Consider the following 23823-nt stretch of genomic DNA (forward strand, 5'->3'; position numbering starts at 1 on the left):
TTTTGGTATTCAGTATATTAGTGAACAATAAAGTAAATTTAAAGCAGATATAGCTTGTAAACTAGTTTCATTATATCACTAGTTTAATTAATTTAAGCCGTGAAGTAAAGTGGTCCAATCATAGCAACTTTCCCCTAAATAGTTATAAAATAAGAAAAACAATTATTAAGGCTTTATTGAGTAGGTAGTTAACATAATATTAAGAAGCGAAATAGATAATTCTAATAATGAAAAAATCTGCGTAGAATCTATCTAAAAAAATCTCATGCTAATTTTATTTAACGTTTTTAGAAACCTGAAATCAGCATACCTATGACTATTATAATTGTAGATAAGTAGGTAAATACATACCAAATAATTAGATTCTACTGGAAGTTCTACTTACTGAATTATTACACCTACTTTCCATCTACTTTTCGCTTGAGAGACTACATATTATGTTTGGATTAGGTAGCATGCATAAAGAGTCATTTTCCTACATTAGGTAGATAGATATATTTATATATTATTATACCTACGTTGGTACCTACTATTTTACCTATATTTATCTTATTAGCTATCATTCTTATTAGGTACCTATCTATTTTCTGAGTTCAGCTTTACCTACCTTTACTGCTTCCTCCATCTTCATTAGAATCCTCACTCGGAGGCCCATGGGGTGCTCTGGTTGGCAACGGGTGAGGAAGCCTCGGACGGGTTAAAAATGGGGGTGGAACTCCAAAGAAAGGTAAGAAAGGGGGCCAGGCCGGCCTCGGCGCGAGGCCCGCCGCCGCCGCCGCATACAATTGCAAGGGCGCCGGCAGCCCGCCTTCCAAAACCATGGTCCGATTTGCACTCGATATCTTGACTATCGACAATCGACAACACTACAAACGAGGGCGCGCATTCTTAACAGTCATAATAATATGTACAATCAACACCAAAACTCTTTAAGTCACTGTCACTTAGTCAAATATTTTTGATACATCACACATCGCGTAACCGAAAGTGTGCTCTCATGGCTCGGTTACCCGGCACTGAGATGGCGCGCCCGACGCGGGGCGGAGCGACACCCCCCTACCCCCACCTGTATACAAATTAATTCCCCGCCTCTTTCATATTATAGATTTATTCCTCCGACAGTACAACGTACGGCGTCGCTAAACAATATTAAACCTTATGTCTCACAGTTACAGATGGGTATTGAATAGAGGGCAATAAATTAAGGCTTGCCATACGTGGAATTAACGATATCGTAGACGGCGGGTGAGGTTACTCAGAAATAAACCTTGCGAGCTAGTAAATAGAGTTTAATACTGCATGATTTTACAGGTGTTCAGTGGATTTATAAGGCCGTCGTACGTTTATACGGGGCTGCGGGGCCGTCATAATCTTTTTTAGCCGCATGGCGCGCCGCTACAGCAAGACATATAGATAATCGACAAGAAGTTACCTATAGATATTATAAATAGTTGTTAACATTTGCGTTTCGTAAACTCATATGTTTTCTTTAGCAGATGAAATATAAATAAGAATGCTATTGTTTAATTGGGTAAACAGAAACTTTTTAATACTGATAACTGGTTTTCTGACAATGTAAACAAATTGCAATGGCTTATAAAATTCCCGTTTTCATTGCAAATAAGTAGGTAGGTAAATAATTTATTCAATTGCTTTGCGCTTTATTTATTTATGTGAGCTTAAGATTTATTTATTAACAGATGTGTTACCTAACCAATTTTTTGTTTCTTTCCTTTGACACTTTTGTGCTTGAAGGTACCTACCAACTTTAGGTACTAAGTCGAATAATTCTAATTACCATGACCGCACACAATTAGAACAAAATGGATTAGGTAGGTATATAATATCGAATTTTAATTCATTGCTAATGTGGCAGGTACCTAGGTAGGTAAGTAAGGTAGGTAATTATCGGGCAATCTACCTATTTTAAAAATAGTGTATGAAACTTTAAATTACTGTGCGGCACAATAGATGCTGCACAAAACTAGATTGAAGCGGCTCTTTAATGACCCACAAACAATCAATCATACGAAATTAACACGTTACAAAATATATTCCTGACATTGATGAATCATAAGCGACCGAAAGGCAATCAATTTCACAAGCGATTCCTTATTCCATTAAACAAAAAAGTAATAACCTAATTGACATAAATAATAATAAAATATGTCAAGACAGCGTAACGATCCGCCCGGACACGACGTGACAGCTCTATCAGAAATCTCACACTGACTGTACTCACTTCCACGCCCCATGCCCACTGTACACATGCCGGTGCGGCTTGTGATTGGTCGGTTGAGCGTGGAGAGGGGGGAGCTGGGTGGGGTCGTTTACAGAGGGTGTTTGGAAACTTAGTGTTGCATGAATTTAATTAGTGTGAGGAGCACCTCGGGCGCATTAGGAGTTGCGATGGGCGAAGCAATAAAAGATATAAAGGAATGAGTATAAATTAAAAGTTAAATAGAGATCGCGGGAGGGAAAGAGAGGAATGCAACCCTCTCTGTCCTTCTCGGATGAGCGTAATTGTTTGACGATCTTATTAGTATCAGTTAATGTCGCGGTATCTTTTTCTCCGCCAATTTAATTACTGTTTAATTAGAGCGCTTTTAATCAGATTCTTTCAAGATTAGTAGGTTTTGGCATTTTCTATATTTTTGAATAGGAATTGTTTCTTGGTGTTTGGATAAATTGTTTTAGTGATTGAAATAACGTTTCATTAATACAGTAAGTTTCAATAATTTCTTGCGAAATGATCGCGAAGAGCCACAAAATAAATTAACTAATTAATAAAATAAAATAAAAATAAAAAACCTAGTTAACTAGGTAGACTACCTACCTAATTAGTAGTAGTTTAAGTTGAGCGATTGTTAGGTAGGTAGGTACCTACTTAAGTAATTTTAATTCAGAGCAAAACATATTTTTATCTAGGTAATTGCCTTGTTTGGACCATGATTGCGTTGATTGGACCTCTAGATTGCCATCAATGGACTTCAATTAATTTGTATCTAGGCAGACATTAGTAGTCTAATGAAGGCGACGATACATGATAAACTATTAAATAGGTACCTACCTATTATTAATAACGCAACATAATTAATTACATATCCAACTTTAAGAAGGAACAGGTTCTCAATTCGGTAAGTATTAATTTTTTTAGTTTTTGATAATAGAGTTCGTAAGATGACCCAATAAAAAAAATCTGGTTCCGACTTCTCATTCTTGATATAGGAAGGGTGTTGCACTCCTAAGACGTGGGAATTCATAAACAGTAGACAATGAGTTGATGCTCTAAATATATGTACTTAGGTAAGTATAGACTGCCCAAGTTCTATCAAGTTCCTCATTAACCTTTGCCTTGCCTTATAGGTAGGTACTGAAGGATACTTCACTCCTAGGCTTCGGATTCACGAACTGTTTATTGTAAATTGATTTTGAAAATACCCAGTAGGTACAAACTTCATCATTAAGCTCCCAGCCCCAACACACTGAAACAAAAAAAGATAAATGAAAACTTTATTTAAAAGTTGCCATGATTGGACCATTCCAAAGATGGGAAGAAATTATTGTCCAATCAAGACAGGTTTTGATATAAAAAAAGTTATAAAAAAGGATTAAATACCTACAGGGTAGGTACCTTCTACGAGGTAGGTTACCATCAAGTAAGGTAGGTACCTTACCATCAATTGACGGTACCTACTTACTTTACAATCCCTTCCCTTTAGGTAATTTATCGAAACCTGAAAGCTTCAGTAGGTAGGTAGGTAGGTACTTACCTACACATGAATGCTACGTCAGATCGCTACAATAGGTACCTATCCTATTGGATGATTCTACAAAATATATTAAGACATGATAGTTAAAAAAAACTCTGGACCTCTTTCAGAAAATCTACATCCCAATAAACAAGCAAAACCCCATTCCTTAGCAAAACCGTATGAAACATCCATCTCCAATTCAGTTTAGGCACGTCTTCCTTCCCCTTTCTCTGCAAGAAAAATTATATGCATGTCCCGCTCCAACACATTAGGCGGGCTATGCACGCTCCCGCCGTTACTCCTCATTACGCCGCGGCTTACAGCGAGACGCGAAACGTTTATTGTCTGCCAAGAATGGGGCGCTTCAGTTGTTTTATTGATGCTGTATCATTCGCCTTCTACTTCACCCGTTCTTATACGAAACTAGCTGACGCCCGCGACTTCGGCCACGTGGATTTAGGTTTTTTTAAAATCCCGTGGAAACTCTTCGCTTTTCCGGGATAAAAAGTAGCCTATGTGTTAATTCAGGGTATAATCTATCTCCATTCTTTTCAGCCAAATCCGTTCAGTAGTTTAAGTAGAGTAAGTAGGTAGGTACTTACTTAGTAGGTAGTAGATACTTAGATAAGTAGGTAACGTACGTCCTCGCATTCTCACTTTTTTTGGTCACATACATTTTTGGACATCTAGACGCGACGATGTCTCAATTGAGCGTCTAGTAGGTAAGTAAGTAAGTAGTTCAAGGAAGAGTAGAGCCTAGAGGGCACTAGAGAGTGAGCACGTGGTAGAGCGCACATAAGATGGACAGACCAAGTGTGGGCTGCGATGGACGTCCCCAGCACACGAAGGTAGCCATCAGAGAGGAATGGAGACGCGTGCCACAGAACTGCGGTGACGACCACGACCGAGATAAAGAACTTCTTTCTTTAATCTATGGTAGCGACAAAGAAGAAGAATTCTAGTGAACCTTACAATTTCAGCTTTTCCTCACAATAAGTAGGTACTTAGTTCCCTTCACCATCCATACTAATATTCAAATGCGAAAGTGTGTCTGTCTGTCTGTCTATTTATCTGTCTGTCTGTCTGCTACCTTTGCACGGTCCAACAGTTTAACCGATTTTGATGAAATTTGGTACCTACGTAGTTAGCTAAAAAACCGGCCTAGCCTATGTCCTTCGCTGGATGCGAAGGGCATAGGCTAGGCCGGTTTTTTATCCCGGAAAATCAAAGAGTTTCCACGGGATTCTTAAAAGCCATCTGTTTGACCAATTTATGTGAAATTTGGTACAGAGGTAGCTTGCGTTCCGGAAATTGACATTAGCAAGTTTTTATCCTGGAAAATCAAAGAGTTCCCACAGGATTTAAAAAAAAACTAAATCCACGCAGACGAAGTCGCGGGCATCATCAGCTAGTTCTTAATAAATCCGACCTAAGTAGGTACTGATCTACTTAACAAAACACTTGTATCAACATTTCATCGACTGAATGCGACAATTTTGATTTGCATAAAATTCGTATTCAATTACCCTACCTACAGACCTATGATCAATCATCACGATTTTAATTGCCGCTCTTCGTTTTTATCCTCACAGCCTCGCAGCTATGACTACATAGCTAAATACCTACCTACCTATTCAATTACCTATCGCAAAGAAGTTCCATCATGATTTTCGTTAGATAATTCGCAAACTTCGTGGTAAACTACTTAGGTAGGTAGGCTTTTAAAAAATCAATAAGTTTTACCGACATCCACTGTTGACAATTTAAGTACCTATACCTTACCTACCTACCTATCTAGGTACTTTAGATTACTTATTTATTAAATCAGCATTCAATTAAAATTTTCGCAAAAACTTTTCCTCTCTAGGGACATCACGTTTCTAATTTCCGTTCGTCGCTTTAACTGGTTCACAGCTAATGTTTGTTTTTTATTGATAAAGCAAGATGGATGGCGGCCACGCGCGGCTCCAATTGATTTAAAATTAAAATAGCTATGATTGATGTGCCGGTGTTGCGTCACGCCCAAACTTTCTGGGAATCGAAGGGTTAAGCGCTCGCTAAATCGCTTTTCGCGATTCTAATCTGGTCCCAATTGTTCTGTGACTCATAATATCATCCATAGGAATTAATATAGGTACTTAAAAGCGAAAGTGTGTCTGTCTGTCTGCTACCTTTTCACGGCCCAAGAGCCCGCGCTATTTTTAAAGGTTAACCGATTTTTATATGAAATGTTCAAAGGTAGCTTGCGTCCTGGAAATTTTACATAGGCAGCTTTTATCCCGGAAAATCAAAGAGTTTCTACGGGATTTTTGAAAAACCTAAGTACTTATATCCGCACGCGAACGAAGTCGCGGGCATTAGGTAAGTATATCTAGTAGTAGGTAGGTACCTACCTGCCTAAGCAAAGGTTTTGGTTATTTTTCGGCACCCCTGCTTTAGTATTATTATTTTTTGTATAAGTAGGTCAATAAAATTTCTATTTACCTACTTACTGAGCTAATTAAAATAATATAGGGGATCTTATTACAGCTGTTAGGTATCCTATGTATGGTGACTGTGACATGAATAAAATATAGTTAATACGAGTACTTACTTACAGATATACCTAATTGTAGAAACCTTCTAAGGGAAACGTAGACTTACCTACTTATAAATGGACGCTATTTGCCTTACCTACACAACTTATTACTCGAAGGAATATCTTCTTAGGTAAATATTATGTCTCCAATCTCCATACGCCTTATTAACATTGTTAATATTAAACTTTTTTTCATAAGAGGCCGCAGCCACCCACAACTCACATGAAAATTTGTGGAGGTAGTAGGTACAAAAGGTAGAAAATTATTCAAGTTTTTCACCGTTAATATGCAGATAGAGGCATTTAAGTAACACGTAGCTTAAGTGTGCTCTCAAAAAGCGGTTGGATTCATAATCTTGTTAGCACTCAAATTTGCATTAATTAAGGTTGAGGCTCGCTTGTCTAACTCCTGTGGGGGAGGGGGTGTCAGGGTGAAGGAGAGTTAGATAATATTCAAATGGTACATATAACGAGCGCCCCAAGCTCGGGCCGCGCCGCCCGCAAGCAATATAGGCAGGACTGTCGCGGTGGAAAGTGGCAAGTGTGTCGATATTTTTTTTAAATTCTGTCATTTTAAACAGTGATAAATAGGGAGGGGGGGGGGGGGGGGGGCATTTTCATTGGAATTTCTTCAGCCTATTTCTTTATCTAAATAAGGAAGTGTGAATGGAGCAAGGAATTCACGTAATATCTTCCATGAGGCGTTAAAGACCTGAAGAGTCACCTAGCTATGCTACTTTTCATTCTTTAAATCAACGGATTTTAATGCGGGCGTCATTGATAGATAGAGTTATTCAAGAAAATGGTTTATACGTGCTGAGCTGAGTACCTATTCTTAAATAGTTTAATATTGTTTTGTGTTAATTTGTTGAAATATGACGATAATTGTTCCAGATGTCGGAAGAAATCAAGCCGACTGAAAGCTTTTATTCAAAATGCTGTCTTATTCTTTTGAAACATAACAAAATAAAACCACACCACCACCACATCACCACACACCACACATGTCACCACATTAGTAGGTATGTACGTTGCACTGTGTTACATGTGCGAAGCCTGGATGGGTCGCTAGTAATAAATAAATTAAATCCATGCTAATATTATACATGCGAAAGTGTGTCTGTCTGTCTGTCTGCTACCTTTTCACGGCCCAACAGTTTAACCGATTCTGACGAAAGGTACACTGTCGTGTAAATCCAAAACACTGTATCTTAGAAAAACCGTTTTTGATAAAACTGTGTTTTAAGTTTTTTTTTAATTTGGGTTGATTTAAGCTACATTTTTCAAATAAAATATGTGTCATTAGGTATCAATCGAAAGATATTTTTATGATTGATAAAGCCATGTAAGTTTTAGGATAATACTGTTAATGTATTTGCAATAATCTTTATAAACGTGTATTGTCAAAGCAAAGCCGTAAGAAACTTAGCTTACTTGTTCAACCAAAACACTGTGTTTCTAGTTACAGTTTTTTGGCGTTTTAAGAAGGTCTCCAATACATTAAACTGAAACACGGTATTTCGAGATAGCGTCTTTTGTCATGATAATATTATGCCATTATAGTATTACATACATAATATAAATGGTTTGACTGATGTATAGGTAACTGTTTCAGTTCAAATAAAACCCGAATTGAATTAAAATTAAATTATTATTAATGAAAAAAAACTTAGACTTGAGATCAGAAGAATAATTAAACGCCTTTTTAGTTTTTAAAAATTAAAATATTTGGTACGATTATGAGATCAAAAGATTAATTGAACGCTTTTTTAGTTTCTAAAAATCAAAATAAAATATATTTGGTACAGTTACCAATAAACGAAAAAATTCGACTTCAAATCAACTAGCTAGATTAAAATTTTAACACTAAAAACTGACCTATAACTAATGAACTACAAAACCGTTAAAGATGGTTTGTAGGACGGGTCGGAAGATAAATATTTTATATAAACAAAAATAATCCTGTCTGTAAATAGTCTGGTCAACAACTCAGTTTACATGGATAAATTATAATATTATTGATAAATGGTACAGATAATAAAATATTAAGTTATTAAAATTTCTAATATTAAAAGTTATTTTATTTACTAGGATGTGGTTTTTAAACGGCAAGTGACGTGTCGCCAAATAACGATTTTTAATTTCTGCGCAAAATAGCCATGTAAATCTTTGTAAGCTGACTTATTGAACAGACTATAATATAGCACATAATAAGGCACAATTAAATACAATCGAAAGTTTTAGTCATTGTGGTCATCTACAATCCCATCAAGATCGGGCGAATCTGACACAATAAGATTTTCATAAAACGATCTTCTTGATTGCGGCATAGATTTGCAAAGCGATAATAGCTCTTTTTTCTTTATGTCACTGATACCTCGAGGTTCAACTTCTCTGGGTATCTCGGCAATCAGATCAGTTTTGCCACTGTCCAATTTTTTTTTTAAATCATTCACTATTTTTTTTTTTCAAGAAGGATATTTCTGTAAAATCCGCATTGTAGTTATTTTTTGCAAATAAGTTCAGGTTATTTCGTCGAAACTCTATGACTTTGAGATTTTGTATGTTGAAACCTTTGGGGTATGTCAGTTTGGAATCGTTACTAAAAATTATCATATCTTTGTGATCTATCAAATCCACTTCCATATTTTTTCGTGATGTCTTTATGGTCGTAATAAAATCATTAAGATCGTATACTTCGCCCTTGGACTTCAATTTTTTTGCGATTGCTGCATGTACAGCATCTGCTGCCATAAAAGTATGGCCAGACTCAAAATATTCAAGAGTAATTCTTTCGATGGTTGTCATGTTATCATTTATGATTCTTACTAGGGCTGAAAAGAGTAGTTTATTCTTATTTTGTGAATTACAGTTGTCCAGGAAGAATGTTACAGACTTTACATCTCTACAATATTTTCTAAGGAAATAGACATATGTGGTAGCCACATTGTGAGCTTTCCTACCACTTTCACCTTCGTGCCAAACTACGCAGGCAGCTTGTTTGTTTTTTCCCGGTGGTACAAAGGATTCATTAAACAGCACAAGTTTTCTCGAAAAATAGTATTCTTTAGTAGTTAATAGTGGCATACAAATTGCTTTTTGCATATCCACTGTAAAAAGTACATCTTGTCCTTCAGAGCTATTACATTTTTCTTCTAATATTTTATAATCTCTTCTGGAAGCTCTTTTGTTTTCTAAGTGTTGTTCCAAATCTAAACAGTCATTGCAATTACAGGGCAAGGGTAATGTTTTATGCTTTATCTCGTGGTTTTTACATTTTGTGCAAATATCTTGAGCTATCTCTGCTGTTGAAAGGTTAAGCTGCTTAATCATGCTGTAAAAATGTGGCCAACTACAAACTTTCTGATTTTTCTCTAGACAATGTAACTTAAATTCGTTGTAAATAGCAGTGAAAGTTATACCTATCGGCAAATACCTTCTGTTTGGAGCATGTTTAATATTATAATGAGATGGAACAGGGTTAAATTTTAGTATAAAGTTTTTCATGTCATCCTGATACTCTTCGGTAAAAGCATTATGTGGTGTAAAACGCCCTCTAGGATCCGGTGCAGCACTTATTTTGGGATTCTTGTTTCCAGTCAAAAGATTTTGTCTTAGAACTGCTACGACCACTTCATCATTCGAAAACCCTAAGGTATGTAAAAAAAATGTTTTGCACACTCTTATGTCATTTAGTGTCCATGTTAAAGTGTTGCGTCTCCGTGAATTCGGACCAGCAGTTTTATGAGACGTGGGTGTTTTATGTACCTGCCTTGACAAAAAATCGCGTCGTCGTTGTCTGTCCACACTCCAAAACTGATTATAAATTGACAGTCTTTCAATTTCAGGTATCTTATCTTTACAGTTTTTTTTACAATTTTGGCACGGTGGTTTAATAGGATGCTTGTTCCGTTGATTGGCCAACATGATGCTAGGATCTCGACTTCTTTTTAACTTCTTCTTTGGCGAATGATAAGCTTCCGAAACCATCTGGAGTTCATCACGTGATGTACTGGGACACTCATGTATATTTTCTTCGTGTACTGGGACACTCATGTATATTTTCTTCGGGAGCATCCTGGGAAGTATCACGCGATGTACTGGGGCAATCATCAGATATTTCATCCCGCGCAATCTGAGATGCATTTGTACGAGATCGATGTTCAACAGTACTACAACATACAGCAGCTGCAGCTGCGGCCGGTAATAATTCGGTGTAGTTAATGTCCTCTCCGAGATGATCAGATAGACATTCATTTACTTGAGATTCGCTTAATGTTATTAAGGGACTGATTGTATTTCCAAATTCATTGTAAGAAAACTCGGAATTACACATATAAATTTTGTCAAGCTCGATGGTCTGGTCGTATTGATCATATGGACTGTTAGGTCCAGGACATTCCTTGTTTCCGATGTTCTTCTCCTTCTCAATCAAAACATTGTTTAATGTTGACGCCATCGTAGCAGTGCTGGAGTGGTTATAATGCTGTTCATTATTTTGTGATAATTTAACCAAAAGTAAATTTCGAGAAGCACTCATTTTTACTACTCGCGGTTGCGTCCACTCATACGCATTGCAACGCGACCACTGACTTGGGAGCTCCCCCGCTCGCCCCGCGCAGGTCTCCCGCAAGGCACATGCCGCTGCTCGATGGATCCGATCGATCCATCTAGCCATAACACTGTAACTTTTTGTTTCGCAGGATCAGTATAACCAAGACACTGTAATTCTAATTACGGTGTCATGCCATTATAAACTATAAATCTACTTGAAATACAGTGTTTTTGGAATAGTCATATTTCCATAACAAATGATGTAAAATTTTAAATTTATTTTCTGGGGTATGTATCTCAGCAAGACAAATTGAATGGGCGCTATAAACCCAATACACTGTAACTCAAGTTACAGTGTATTGGGTTTACACGGCAGTACAGGATTAGCTTATATCCCGGGGACGGACATAGGCTACTTTTTATCCCGAAAAATTAAAGAGTTCCCATGGGATCTTGAAAAACCGAAGTCCCCGCGGACGAAGTCGCGGGCATCCTCTAAGTAGTTCCACGTAAATTTATTACATCTGAAAGCCTTTTCCACCCGTCCATACATCTCTGAGAGCACCGAGGGTACGCTCGACAATTTCCTCCTCGGGTAATTCACTAGGATTTAATTTAAATTAGTTTTGGCTTGGCTTAATAGCTTCCCCCGCCCCGGGTGGAAAAGGGGGGTTTTCAGGGGGATGTGGCTTCACTCCAGGGGAAGTATTCTGGAAGTCGAATACCTAATTATTTTCGACGTGCTCTCTCTTTTCACTGCCCAGGTTTTTTAGGTTCCTGTTAATTGCTAATTTGTTCTTTACGTTTTTACTTTATACTTAGTTTCTTTTTAAATTTTTAAACTAAGTAGCTTGATTGTTCTTAAAATGTCATACACAAAACTCAAAGTAAAAACGTCTATGGTAGCTTAACTCCAGGGGTCTTTCTCCTTAGTTTTTATTTTCTCTTTTCAATGCCCAGGCTACTTAATTAAGCACCTAGCTATTGCTAAGTAGGTAATTGTTTTATGCGTTCTAGATTAAGAAAATATAGATAGGTATAGGTACCTACCTACCTAGTCAATTTGAAATGGCTAGTGAAGAGTTTACAATTAATTACCTATTATTACCTCTGCCTATAGATTCTTTAGTTTTCCTTGCTTTACTTAAAAGGTAATCAAGAAACGCGTTTTAAAGTCGCGCACTAAGTATACCTACTTACCTAATACCTACCTAATACCTATGCCAGGGTAATATTAATATTACCGTGCCTACGCGGTCCAAGGTCTAAGGTACAACCTTGCGAGCGCGAAGTGCCAACTGATAATGAAATCATGCCACTAATTACTACTAGTGAAAAATCTAACTCCAGAAGGTAAATCGCGTCGCTTACGCGTTTCTCCGGGAAGGTTTCTGCGATTTGTTTATTCTGTAAGCAAACTAATAGGAAAAATGGACTATATTTAGTAACGTTTCTTCCCTGTTGTACCTATATGCTATGTTGGTGAACATGGTTACAGAATAAGCACGCCAGCCTTTGCCTGTTAGGGTAAATAGACAAAATGACGCTCTCACCCGCCGCTGGCACCACAGTAGGTAATTATTATTTGTGTTGATTTAAACACCACACATTACTTATATTGAACTTAACATTTTACTTAAAAATACTTAATATACCTACCTAGTTACGGGACGTAACTCCATAGGTATTTAATATTTTTTTATACTCTCATTTATTTATTTTTCCCATTTTATCCTATTTTTAAACAATAAACAATAAAATAACAAGAACAACAGAAAAAATAACAGAAACACAGAAAAAATAACAGAAACAACAGAAAAAATAACAGAAACACAGAAAAAATAACAGAAACAACAGAAAAAATAACAGAAACACAGAAAAAATAACAGAAACATAGAAAAAATAACAGATTTTTTTATTATTATTAGATAAGTATAATAGTGAGTTTGTTTATCGCTTAGCTGTTGGATCAAGGGCAGGATACAGAAGGCAGTAAGTAAGTACCTACTTCTTGAGACGGCACGGATTATGAGGAGATTCTTCACTCCTGGCCATTGACCACTGGCAGCTAGGGTCCTACTCCGCTGCTTGTGGGTCCTAGTGGGTTAGTCATGTTTCATTGATTGTTTCTGCTATTTTATTTTATAAACATTTTTACGAAATGTGATTTGAATGATATTTTGTGTAAATAAATCAGAAATATATAAATTATATGCGTTTTATTAAGTATGCTTACCTACCTATTTAGTTTTGACATGCTACTAGGTTGTAGGATGTATGCAATACTTAGGTTTAACTCGAGTAAAGCTGGGGCGGCGGGTCAGCTACTTCTATTATAAAGGGTCCATTGAATCTAAGTGGCCATAACTCTAAACTCATAACTACACACAAGTTGATGGCGGTAAAGCGGCAGATGCGCCAGTTAGAGACGATGGGTCGCTGGGGAGATGGCACTTTGACCTGTTGTATATCTCTTGACGATCGTTGCTTTTAGCCATCTTTTTTTTTTAGAATACCTACTACTAGATGATACCGGTGACTTGTCAAGGATAAAAAGTAGCTTATGCTAATTTCCGGGATGCAAGCTAAAGTACCTCTGTACCAAATTTCATATAAATCAGTTAAACGGATGGGCCTTTAAGAATCCCGAGGGAATTCTTTGATTTTCCGGGATAAAAAGTACTTAGCTTGTCCTTCCCCATTCACGTCACCATAGCCTAATATTTGACATATCGTCGATTTAGGATCAAACAGAGAGTTCTCTCACTCAGTTCAATCTGCTACCAGATTCGAATAATTACGAAGAACTGAAGTAACATGTCAATACTCACTGGGCTGTCGAAGAGACCCTTGAATGTGTCATTATACATATAATAATAATAACACGCTTATTAGGTACCAGATTACCTGTACTTTGAAATGTAACAAATGTATCTACTACTTAGGAAAAGGGGAAAATAATAATAATTAATCTTGTTCGTAAAAACATGTTTCATATCAAAAGGAATATTTTCATGTAGGATTCCTTTGAGTTTTAATTTCATTGAGCTCTCGTGTAGCTTCCAAAGAAGCCTATACCTAGACTCAAAAAGCTGGTTTACAACATTAAACGCTTCGCTCTATTATGAGTGACAGGTGCCAGGTTAACAGTTTTTATTGCGTCAAAGATAAGCGGTCCGGTACCCGTTGTATAGACAATGCACTATTGTCGCTAACACCGACACATGTTTCAATTATTCTTATCGGTTATCTTTTATTTCGGGTACATTTGTCCCGTTGTAATGCTGTGGCTGCATCACCAACACTTTGTAGGGTGGTTATTATAACTATGAAATCATTGATGTTGGAAGCGCCAGTGTTCGAAACTTATAGACAGTTCAATATTAAAATAGAGCCTTTAAATCTCTACATATTATAAAATAAGGTCGCATCCCACCAGCTGTCTGCATACGCTTACTTAGATCTTTTTTATTTCAACAACGCAACGGGATTTCAATGCAGTTTTCATCAATAGATAGAGTGATTCAAGAGGAAGGTTTATATACTTACATATAGTTTAATATTATTTGGTGTTATTCTATTGAAAATTGAAATATGACGATAATTGTTCAAGATCTTGGAAGAAATCAAGCCGACTAACTAAGAGCTTTCATCAAAATGTCTTATTCTTTTGAAATATAACAAAATAACCACACAACCCATCTAGGTAAGTACATTGCACCCTTATGAAGCCGGGACGAGTCGCTAGTTAAAAAATAGAAGAGTTAATATTTACAACTGACATACCTACTATATTTTTCTGGAAAATATTACTCTTGAGCTAATTACATAGTTTGAAACTGATTTTTCACCATTTTTACCGAAACACATTTTTTTCAAGAAAAAAAATTTTTCAAGAAGAAAGTTTCTCTGTTCTGTGTAACTAAACCTGACAGACAATGTCCTTACTTACGGGTTAGGAAATAATGTAGGTACATAAGTATCTAAAGCCATATTAAAAATCAACTAAGTATGTCTTTGTACCTATTGCTGAATTTTTTTTAACTATAACGCCCTCACCGAAACAATTTAAAAATTACAAAGATAAAAAATAAAAAGGTGTTGTAAACCCAGTAAAGATGTTATAAAGGTACCGCTAAAAAAGAGCAAACTGTAGAGTTGAAGCAGTGACGGGTTGAAAGTATTGTTGAATCATTTATAAACATTATCTGTCCGCATTCAGCCGCAATCGAAACCGACTTTTGTTGTAATTGTCACATCTGCCAAAATACTTGCGCCCTGCTTTCATTGTTAGAGGGGTCGTTCTGATACCACTACGGTAAGTCAAGGGTTATAAATTTTCAAATGCTTTTTGTAATAAATTTTACTTATAGATTCTTCATCTAATCCTATAAAATAGTTTTGTAATCTGTACCTAATTATAGACAACGTACAGGAAACGAAGAATTTGATTTAAAAAAATATATAGTGTGCTTTTAAGCTAGTGTTCATAAAACTTATAGAATACAAGGAACCAACAGCTTAATTTGCTATATGCTGTGCAACATGCAGCATGCGATATGCACCGCCCGCCCTCCCACTGCTAAACATGCAGGAAAAGCCAGACACCAAGCAAGCCATTCGCACCGCCATCACTGAGCATCACACAGATCCGAAAACCACTCGACGCACGTTTCGCTCCGACACCGGAGTATCCTCTGGAGATGTAGATTGTAGACCTTACCATGCACAATTGCAAACACAATTTGCAGAAGTAATACAAAATTATTAATAACATATTATACCTACCTAAGTACCTACAGTAGGTACTTACTACTTTTATTACATAAAGCAGCAGGAATTGCTGAAACCGGTAGTGGTAAAATGTATAAGGTTCATCAGACATTATTTCAACATATTGTACCTACATTTTATTGAATAAATCATTAATTTATTCATTCATTCAAAGTATATTGATAAATAATAATGTAAACATAGTTTCAACATGAAAGAGGTGTAAAAACAATAGTAACAAACGAATTGAGAAGGAATGGACACTGTTTTGATAGCCGATGACTAAACGAAACTGTTAAGGATTGCATTTGTAATAAAGAACCAAGATTTATTTATTTAACTCTTATGTAGAGTAAGTAAGATCAAATAATTAACTACCAAAAAGTGACCGTTTTTAGGGTTCTGTACCTCAATAGATAAAACGGAGCCCTTATAGGATCACTTTGTTGTCTGTCTGCCTGTATGTCTGTCTGTCTGTCAAGAAAACCTATAGGGTACTTCCCGTTGACCTAGAATCATGAAATTTGGCAGGTAGGCAGGTCTTATAGCACATTAGTAAAGGAATTAATCTGAAAATCGTATATTTGTGGTTCATCACAGAAAAAAATTTAAAAAGACTTGTTTATTCCGGAAAATTAAAAAGATCCCACGGGATTTTAAAAATCTGAATCCACGTTCGTGGGCACCAGATAGAGTTAAATAATTGTATTCTTGACTGCGTTCTGCATAACGCACTCCAATATAGCTAACCAAACTAAACGTAAGTGGAAAACCGTAAACATTGGGCGTACGCGGCTCAGCGAAACCTGGCTGTTCAATTTTGTTTTATGTCTGGTATGCCAACGGAATTCTGTACAAAGGCTACAACTAGGTACCTACATGTCCGGGAGGGTGGACAATGTAGGTAGATACAGTGTTTTCCAGTTGCAATGTCCTACTTTGAAAGTTATAGTTAAAGAAACAAGACATAGTAACAGTGCACCCTGCAGACAGCAGTCATATTTATTCTTATATTATTTTCAAGATATTAGAAAGACATTAGAAAACCAGGCAAGCAAATAAAGCAAATAACTCGTACATAGACTAACTAAATACCAAGAGGTAGGTATTCTCTTCCATCCAGTTAAATATAAGCTTTGGTAATGGGGACAGGGTGATAGAAACAGTGCGTACTTTTAAACATGTACCTACGCCTCGGTAACCTAGATAGGTAGAGTGAATGAAATTAAGAAAAAGAAACGACTGAGAAGTATTTTAAAAGACCTAATTAAGAGCGTTTCAAAAGGTAGGGGATTTTAGGTCTTCTCTATCTCATAGTGTATCTTATAATATGTAGGTATCTCATATTGCACGTATGTTAATTTTGTTTATATTTTCTAACAACGAAGGTAGGTACCTATTTCAGCTATAAGGTATTCCAAAGTCGTACATCAGCCACCTAAATACATCGGTTTAAGGAAATATATTACGTGTATCATAATAAAAATTCACAAAATGGGCGATACAATATCGGGGTAAGCCCGGGGCGATGAAAAATAAATAAAAACAGGAAGGGAGCGGCCGCGCAGTAGCGTTCCGGAAAAATTAAAAGATACCTAAGTATTATAAATTGTATTTTTAGAGTTCCGTACCACAAAAGGAAAAACGGAACTCTTATAGGATCACTTTGTAGTCTGTCTGTCATGTCTGTCTCTCCGTCGTGTCTGTCAAGAAACCTATAGGGTACTTCCGTTGACCGAGAATCCTGAAATTGGGCAAGTAGGTAGGTTTTATAGCACAAGTAAAGGAATAAATCCGAAAACCGAGAATTTATGGTTATATCATACAAAAAAATATTAAAATATGTTCACGATAAATTTAATTCGCCAAATCACATAGGTATATGTAGTAGATAGCGCAGACCGTTATTGACTTGCAGAGTTCTAGATAAAGGTGTTATCTATCTTGTACAATGATTCGGAACCCTTCGTGTGCTTCGTCCGACTCGTACTTAGCCGGTTTTTTATATGTATGTGGTATGTACCTAATCAAGTTCAGGTAGCTTCGAGACGTCTCCTCGTCCAAAATTCCTCAGTGCTTGAATATTAGGTAGGAATGTATAGGTACTTACCTAATAGATTTGTATTGATATTCGGTTTATTTATTATACCTTGACTGTAGGTAGTCTCACCTGACTGTATAAGTGAAAGGGTAAGATGGCATGTCTCAAAATCCTATTGTACCTACTTATAACTTACTTACTTATTTTTAAAAGCCAATTTAAGTTTGTTAATATTGGCTTAGCTACGTGGAATTTGTAAGTATATTATAGTCCTATTGGTATTTAGTAAAATTATGAAATAAGTATGAGGAATTTTTCGTTAGGTAAAATAACGTCAAGCGAACGAGGCGTGAATTGGTAGGGACGGCCATATTTTATCATTTTCGCGCGCTTTTTAACCCAATAAATTATTTTTTCCCCGCCCATGCTAGCCGTACCCTGTCTGAACTCTGAAGCCTGGAATCCATGCTCCGAATTCAAATTACCGAAAGCTTGAATTTTGTACAATAAATTGTAGGTATACTATATTAAACTAAGTTTCAGTAGAATATAGGTACCCAGTACACACCTACTTACCTACCTAATACCTAAGTATTTAGAAACTTTTTATTCAAATTAGTAACCTATAAGAATGCTTTTTTTCCCTAATTGTCCAATATACCTGCTAAGGTCCTATACCTACATAGGTAAGTACCTATAAGTAAGTCTGTTTCCATATTGAATTCCTTGGATACAAAAATTTTGCATCTCACTTTTTAATCGACTGCGGCAATACCAAAAGGAAGGGTTATGATTTTAGCAGTATACCGTAGCATTATCTAGTAGGTATACCATACTTTGAAATACCCTTCCTCCCTACTTAGTTAGGTATCTAACAACTGAAAAGATGGTTTTGAACACCCTGTGCAAAGGGTGTAATATCTCTTTGCACCCAACGTACCACATCAATATGACCTATTACAGGCGATAGTTTGTCTGTAATGTAAGTAAGTATATGTGTGAACATGTTTGTAACTCTTTCACACAAAAACTACTGAATGGATTTGGCTGAAATTTGGAATGGAGATAGATTATACCCTGGATTAACACATAGGCTACTTTTTATCCCGGAAAATCAAAGAGTTCCCCTGGGATTTTTAAAAACCTAAATCCACGCGGACGAAGTTTCAGGCATCGTCTAGCATTTTATTTATGTTAGACCATTTTACAGCTTTTGCAAGACAAATAGTGGCTATAGCTAGTCATGTAGCTATCAACCAAAACAACATTGATACAATCGTATCAGATCTATTCATATCCGCAAATCCCTTTGTCTAATTTACGAGCGGCCATATCTTCGGGATCAATCAGTAATTAAAACCGAATAACAACAACGGTACAGGCGCGAGCTAAAGTGCTAATCCCGGTAATTCCCCGCACAAACAATCTAACTGTGGGCCGACACGCGCATGTCACGTGCCTTGATATCTAACTACTATTATATCAAAGGAGAAACTGACTGACTGACATATCAATGTACCTACACCTAAAACCGTAGAGACTAGAAACTTGAAACATTCATATATTTTTTAGAATATAATAGAAAAACTTTTTACAAATGTTTTTAGCCACGGAAACGTCTAATTTGGACCCATCAAGTTGATCACCCATCCAGTTAGTGACTGTTGTGACTGGTGACCTACTCCTTTATACAAGATCCCACCATCTTCACAGTAAAGTGCTAATCCCGGTAATTCCCCGGGCACAAACAATCCGACAGCACGCCGGCACGCGCCTGCCACGTGGCGTGCCATTACATACACATTAAGGAGATAAATCCACTATTAGATGCTGTTATCGCGTTATCATTGGCATCAGTTCATCCCGGATTAGGTTGACTCTGGGAATGGGATGGTGAGCGGTGGTATTTAAATTTATCTGATTAATTAGAGGCAGTTGTATAAATCAAACAATATGAAAACTTTTAACTAAAGATAAGCAAATTCAATAAAAAGCTGAGTAATGGTCAACAGGTACATACTAGATAATGCCCGCGACATCGTCCACGTCGATTTAGGTTTTTCAAAATCCAGTGGAAAATTTTCGATTTTCCGAAGTAAGACGTAGCCAATGTTCGTCTCCGTAATATAAGCTATCTCTGTACCAAACATATGGGCCTTTAAAATCCCGAGGGAACTCTTTGATTTTTCGGGATAAAAAGACAGACAGACAGACACACTCGCATTTATGATATTAGTTTAGAATGATAATATAAGTAGTATGGATCATTTTTATTTATAACGAAGTGCCATTGGATTATTCTAGATAAGGTTAATTCTGGGAACTGGATGTTATAAGTTGGTCTTATAATTAAGTAGGTATACATAACATTATAGAAATATATAGTTATGTTCTATATGTTTACTTTATAATATGTACAAAAAATATAATATGTAAAAACAATATAAACAAAATTTCATTCAAATCATTTTCTAGTCATTCGATAAAGGCGGCGAATAAAAACGTCTTTAAGAATAAAAGATCGTTACATCAGTTTAATAAGAAACATTGCATCTAAACCCTGAGTCCCCGACACCATCGAATCACACAGACGAAGGGGAGGACTCACTTAAATATGAATCATTTCATTATAATACCGTATTCAATCCGAGTAAACCTCACTTCATGTTGTTATTACAACAAGGGGAGCGTACGAACATAAAAATGTATTATACAGGGCCTAAGCCCCGTGGAGACGATAACTGACACTTAATACCATAGAGCGTGACCACATTACTCTGTGATCTATGCTCCAATGTGCAATTTTATCTATGAAATCGCTTCTGCAGCTTTATCCGTCAAAATTCGGCGGGAAATGATACACGAATATTTCGTACGCGATTGTACTTTTCGCGTACCGTAAATTGAACTTTAACTTGTTTATTTGTAGGACACAATATTTGTGTTATCCTTCACGATTTTTGCATCGAAGACTATCGCAAATCAAAATAGTTTATATCACAAAGCGTTAAAGGTAAAAATTGCATGTTGGGAGAATTTTATAGAGGGTGCTCGGTTTATGGGAAAAGCAAATTCGGCACGTGTCAACCGATGGAATTAGCTCCAATACTTGCATTAATAAAGTGTGAAATTGCCACCGGCGGGCCGTGTTTGTTATAATTTTCTTATTGGGCTTTTTAAGCTCCCTCGAAATTGGCTTGAGTTGATTTGCGTTGCTCATTTTTAAATTGCATTTTTATTTAAGGTTCTTATTAATGTAATAAAAGGCCTGGCCTAATAGGAATGCAGCACGCGTGACCTGCGTCACGCGTGCTGCATTCCTATTAGATGATTGTACTTATGTTTAATTTGTATATAATTAACTACGCCAAATTATATCCTTGACGCCACCTGAAAATCCTGAAATGGGTAGGTACAATATAGCTACAATTTACTCAAAAGTATCCTTATTTTTTTAATTTTTTTTATTTGCAGAAACATTTTTTACAGTGAGATCTTATTAAGTAGTACTACATAGTATTGCTTGCTTACTGCTTACCTTTCCTGTACTTATGTGTTCTTGCAAAAGCAGAAGCAAGCAATACACTACCAAAACACAACAGCCCATAAATCTTCTAGGACACACTCAACGGACGTTTCACTTCGATACCGGAGCATCCTCAGGAGATGTTAATGTCAATGCACGATTGCAAAGTTTCATTGCAACGCCTTTCGCAAAGTAACGCCTGCGTCTATCCCACATTAGAACTTAGAGCTTTACCCAAATACAAATAAATAATTAAACCGCCGACCAGCGCCTGTCACGGAGCGGAACGTTGGCCGTTGTACAACAAAGGTAGCCGTATTTAATTCCGACGTGGTTTACGCTGTACAGCTTCCCGCTGTGCTGAACCTCCATTGGCAGCGAAACTATGCAAGGCGAAGCAATAGAATTTTTAAATTAGTTAAACTCAATCAACTACCTACTTATTTATGTGTATGCAGTATGCACCGTAGCTCTTTTCTATGTAAGTATCTATATTCAGTGTGCCTAGTGGGAGATTTTTATTCGATAGCGTAAAAGTTAACTGCGTTTTGTATGGAATTGAAACAGCGCCATCTTCTTGTCACTAGATGGCGCTGTTTCAATTCCATACAAAACGCAGTTAACTTTTACGCGATCGAATAGGTTAAAAATCTCCCACTAGGTACACAGGTAAATAAGTAGTTACCCAACTAGCTGACGACCCATATTCACACGAATAACCATAGCGCAGGGTGTAGTTAGTAGCGCTACGCTGAGAAATGTTAAGTTTATCATAGACATGGTCCTAACTCCTAAATACCAAATTTTCCTAATGGAAAATGACCGAACAAGTACCTGTAGAGATGGCTATTGTTTGTATAATAGGTACCTCATCATTTCATCCGTACCCTGGGGGCCTACTGCCGTAGTTTGATTTCCGTGTGACAATGAGATTGCAGTCAAGGGCTAACTCGTATCTGAATAAATAAATAAAAACCGGCCAAGTGCGTGTCAGACTCGCGCACTGAGGGTTCCGTACTCGGGTATTTTTTCGGACATTTTGCACGATAAATCAAAAACTATATTGCAGCTATATAGAGAGGCATATTCGCCCAGCGAATAATCACTTTAAATAAAGATTTAAAAAAAAAAAAAAAACTATTATGCCTAAAAATAAATAAAATTCTGTTTTAGAATGTACCTACAGGTAAACCCTTTCGTATGATAGATACCCCACTTGATAAAGTTATCTTATTTTGAAAATTGAAACATGTTTTAGTTTTTTTTTCTGTGATGTACCTAACCACTAATTCACGGTTTTCGGATTTATTCCTTTACTTGTGCTATAAGACCTACCTACCTGCCAAACTTCATGATTCTAGGTCAACGGGAAGTAACCTATAGGTTTCTTGATAGACAGACAGACAACAAAGTGATCCTATAAGGGTTCCGTTTCCCTTTTGAGGTACGGAACCCTAAAAAATGCCTCGATGGATGGCATCGTATCGCAATCAATGTAGTTAATCCTAATGGTACCTACGTACCTACTACAGCTTCACATTTTATTGATTGCGTCGACCAGTGAGCCGCGACGCTGGATAAACAAAACAAGGGCTAAAAATAAAAATAAAGATGGCCGACCAGCACAGCCCCCTGCCGGGCAGCCCGCTACCGTTTCTAAATGTCATTCCTCAACGTTCCACCTGATTATACTTGATGCGTCGATTTGTCGATATCGAAACAGATAAAAAGCAGAACTTTAAAAAAAAAAGCTTTGGGTGAAAAAAAGGTGTTTCTATTTTAATTATTACGAAATTACGAAAACGAATTGTTAGATTTCATGGTCTTCTTTAGATTCCTAGGTCTGTACAATGTTTATTCAAGAGAGTATTACCTACTATCATAGAGCCTATCGATTGCTTCAACAAGTGTACCTAAATTAAAAATTTATAACACCCCAGACAAGTGAAGGTTACAGTATAACTAGAAAAGAGCTGATAACTCTCAAACGGCTGAACCGATTTTCTTAAATTATAGCTAAAGAACACTCTCGATCAAGCCAAGCCACCTTTCAAACAAAAAAAAAGACTAAATTAAAATCAGTTCATTAGTTTAGGAGCTACGATGCTACAGACAGATACACAGATACACACGTCAAACTTGTAACACCCCTCTTTTTGGGTCGGGGGTTATTAAAATAATGACTGTCGATTTTTTTGTATTTATAGCTGGTTCGATCCCTGGCTCATATAAGTTTTTTTTTTTGAGTTTGTTTCGTTCGTTTTTTCCGCCTTGCACCTAGGTACCTGTCATAATACTATACCTACTACCTAACTCATGTGAACACCCTTATTTTACTCCATACCGCACAGCACAACACCGAATACAAATAGACATTAAATGTGTGTTTAACATCTTAGTAGTTTTTGTTTAACATATACTTACCTAGCTAAAAAAAAAGATTCAGATGAACTGAGAACCTTCTCCTTTTTTCAAAGTCGGTTAAAAAGACAAAAATGTGTGCTTTTGCCCCAAATGACTCTTTACTACAAAAAGATAGGAAAGTTCGTATTAGGTATTTTGAAAAAGCTCCAACAAGACTCATTTAGATTCAAGA

General features: G+C 36.6%; 2 protein-coding genes and 1 long non-coding RNA gene across 3 annotated transcripts in view; 1 reads left to right on the top strand and 2 right to left on the bottom strand.

The window, feature by feature from the left end:
• LOC123871900 (homeobox protein unc-4) overlaps nt 1-1123 on the bottom strand; it is a 56972-nt gene extending 55849 nt beyond the window's left edge. Inside the window, exon 1 of the mRNA XM_045915945.1 lies at nt 608-1123. Coding sequence (XP_045771901.1) covers nt 608-821 — 214 coding nt within the window. The 5' untranslated portion in view covers nt 822-1123. The remainder of the gene's footprint in view (nt 1-607) is intronic.
• The window catches only part of LOC123871914, a 575184-nt gene that overhangs the window by 261717 nt on the left and 289644 nt on the right, over nt 1-23823 (top strand). The window lies entirely within an intron of this gene.
• LOC123871886 lies at nt 8632-10829 on the bottom strand. Its single transcript, XM_045915918.1, has 2 exons — nt 10390-10829; nt 8632-10358 (listed from the first exon to the last, which is right to left on the bottom strand). The coding sequence occupies exons 1-2, from the start codon at nt 10790-10792 to the stop codon at nt 8782-8784; spliced, it is 1980 nt and encodes a 659-aa protein (XP_045771874.1). The 5' UTR covers nt 10793-10829; the 3' UTR covers nt 8632-8781.

This window comes from Maniola jurtina, chromosome 14 (genome assembly GCF_905333055.1).
Source record: "Maniola jurtina chromosome 14, ilManJurt1.1, whole genome shotgun sequence".
NCBI classification, from domain to species: Eukaryota; Metazoa; Arthropoda; class Insecta; order Lepidoptera; family Nymphalidae; genus Maniola; species Maniola jurtina.

Coding starts and splice junctions, on each gene's coding strand:
- LOC123871886 (XM_045915918.1), bottom strand. CDS start 10,792: ATGGCGTCAACATTAAACAATGTTTTGATTGAGAAGGAGAAGAACATC. Junction 10,359..10,389: donor TGCTCCCGAAGAAAATATAC/ATGAGTGTCCCA, acceptor AAGAAAATATAC/ATGAGTGTCCCAGTACATCA.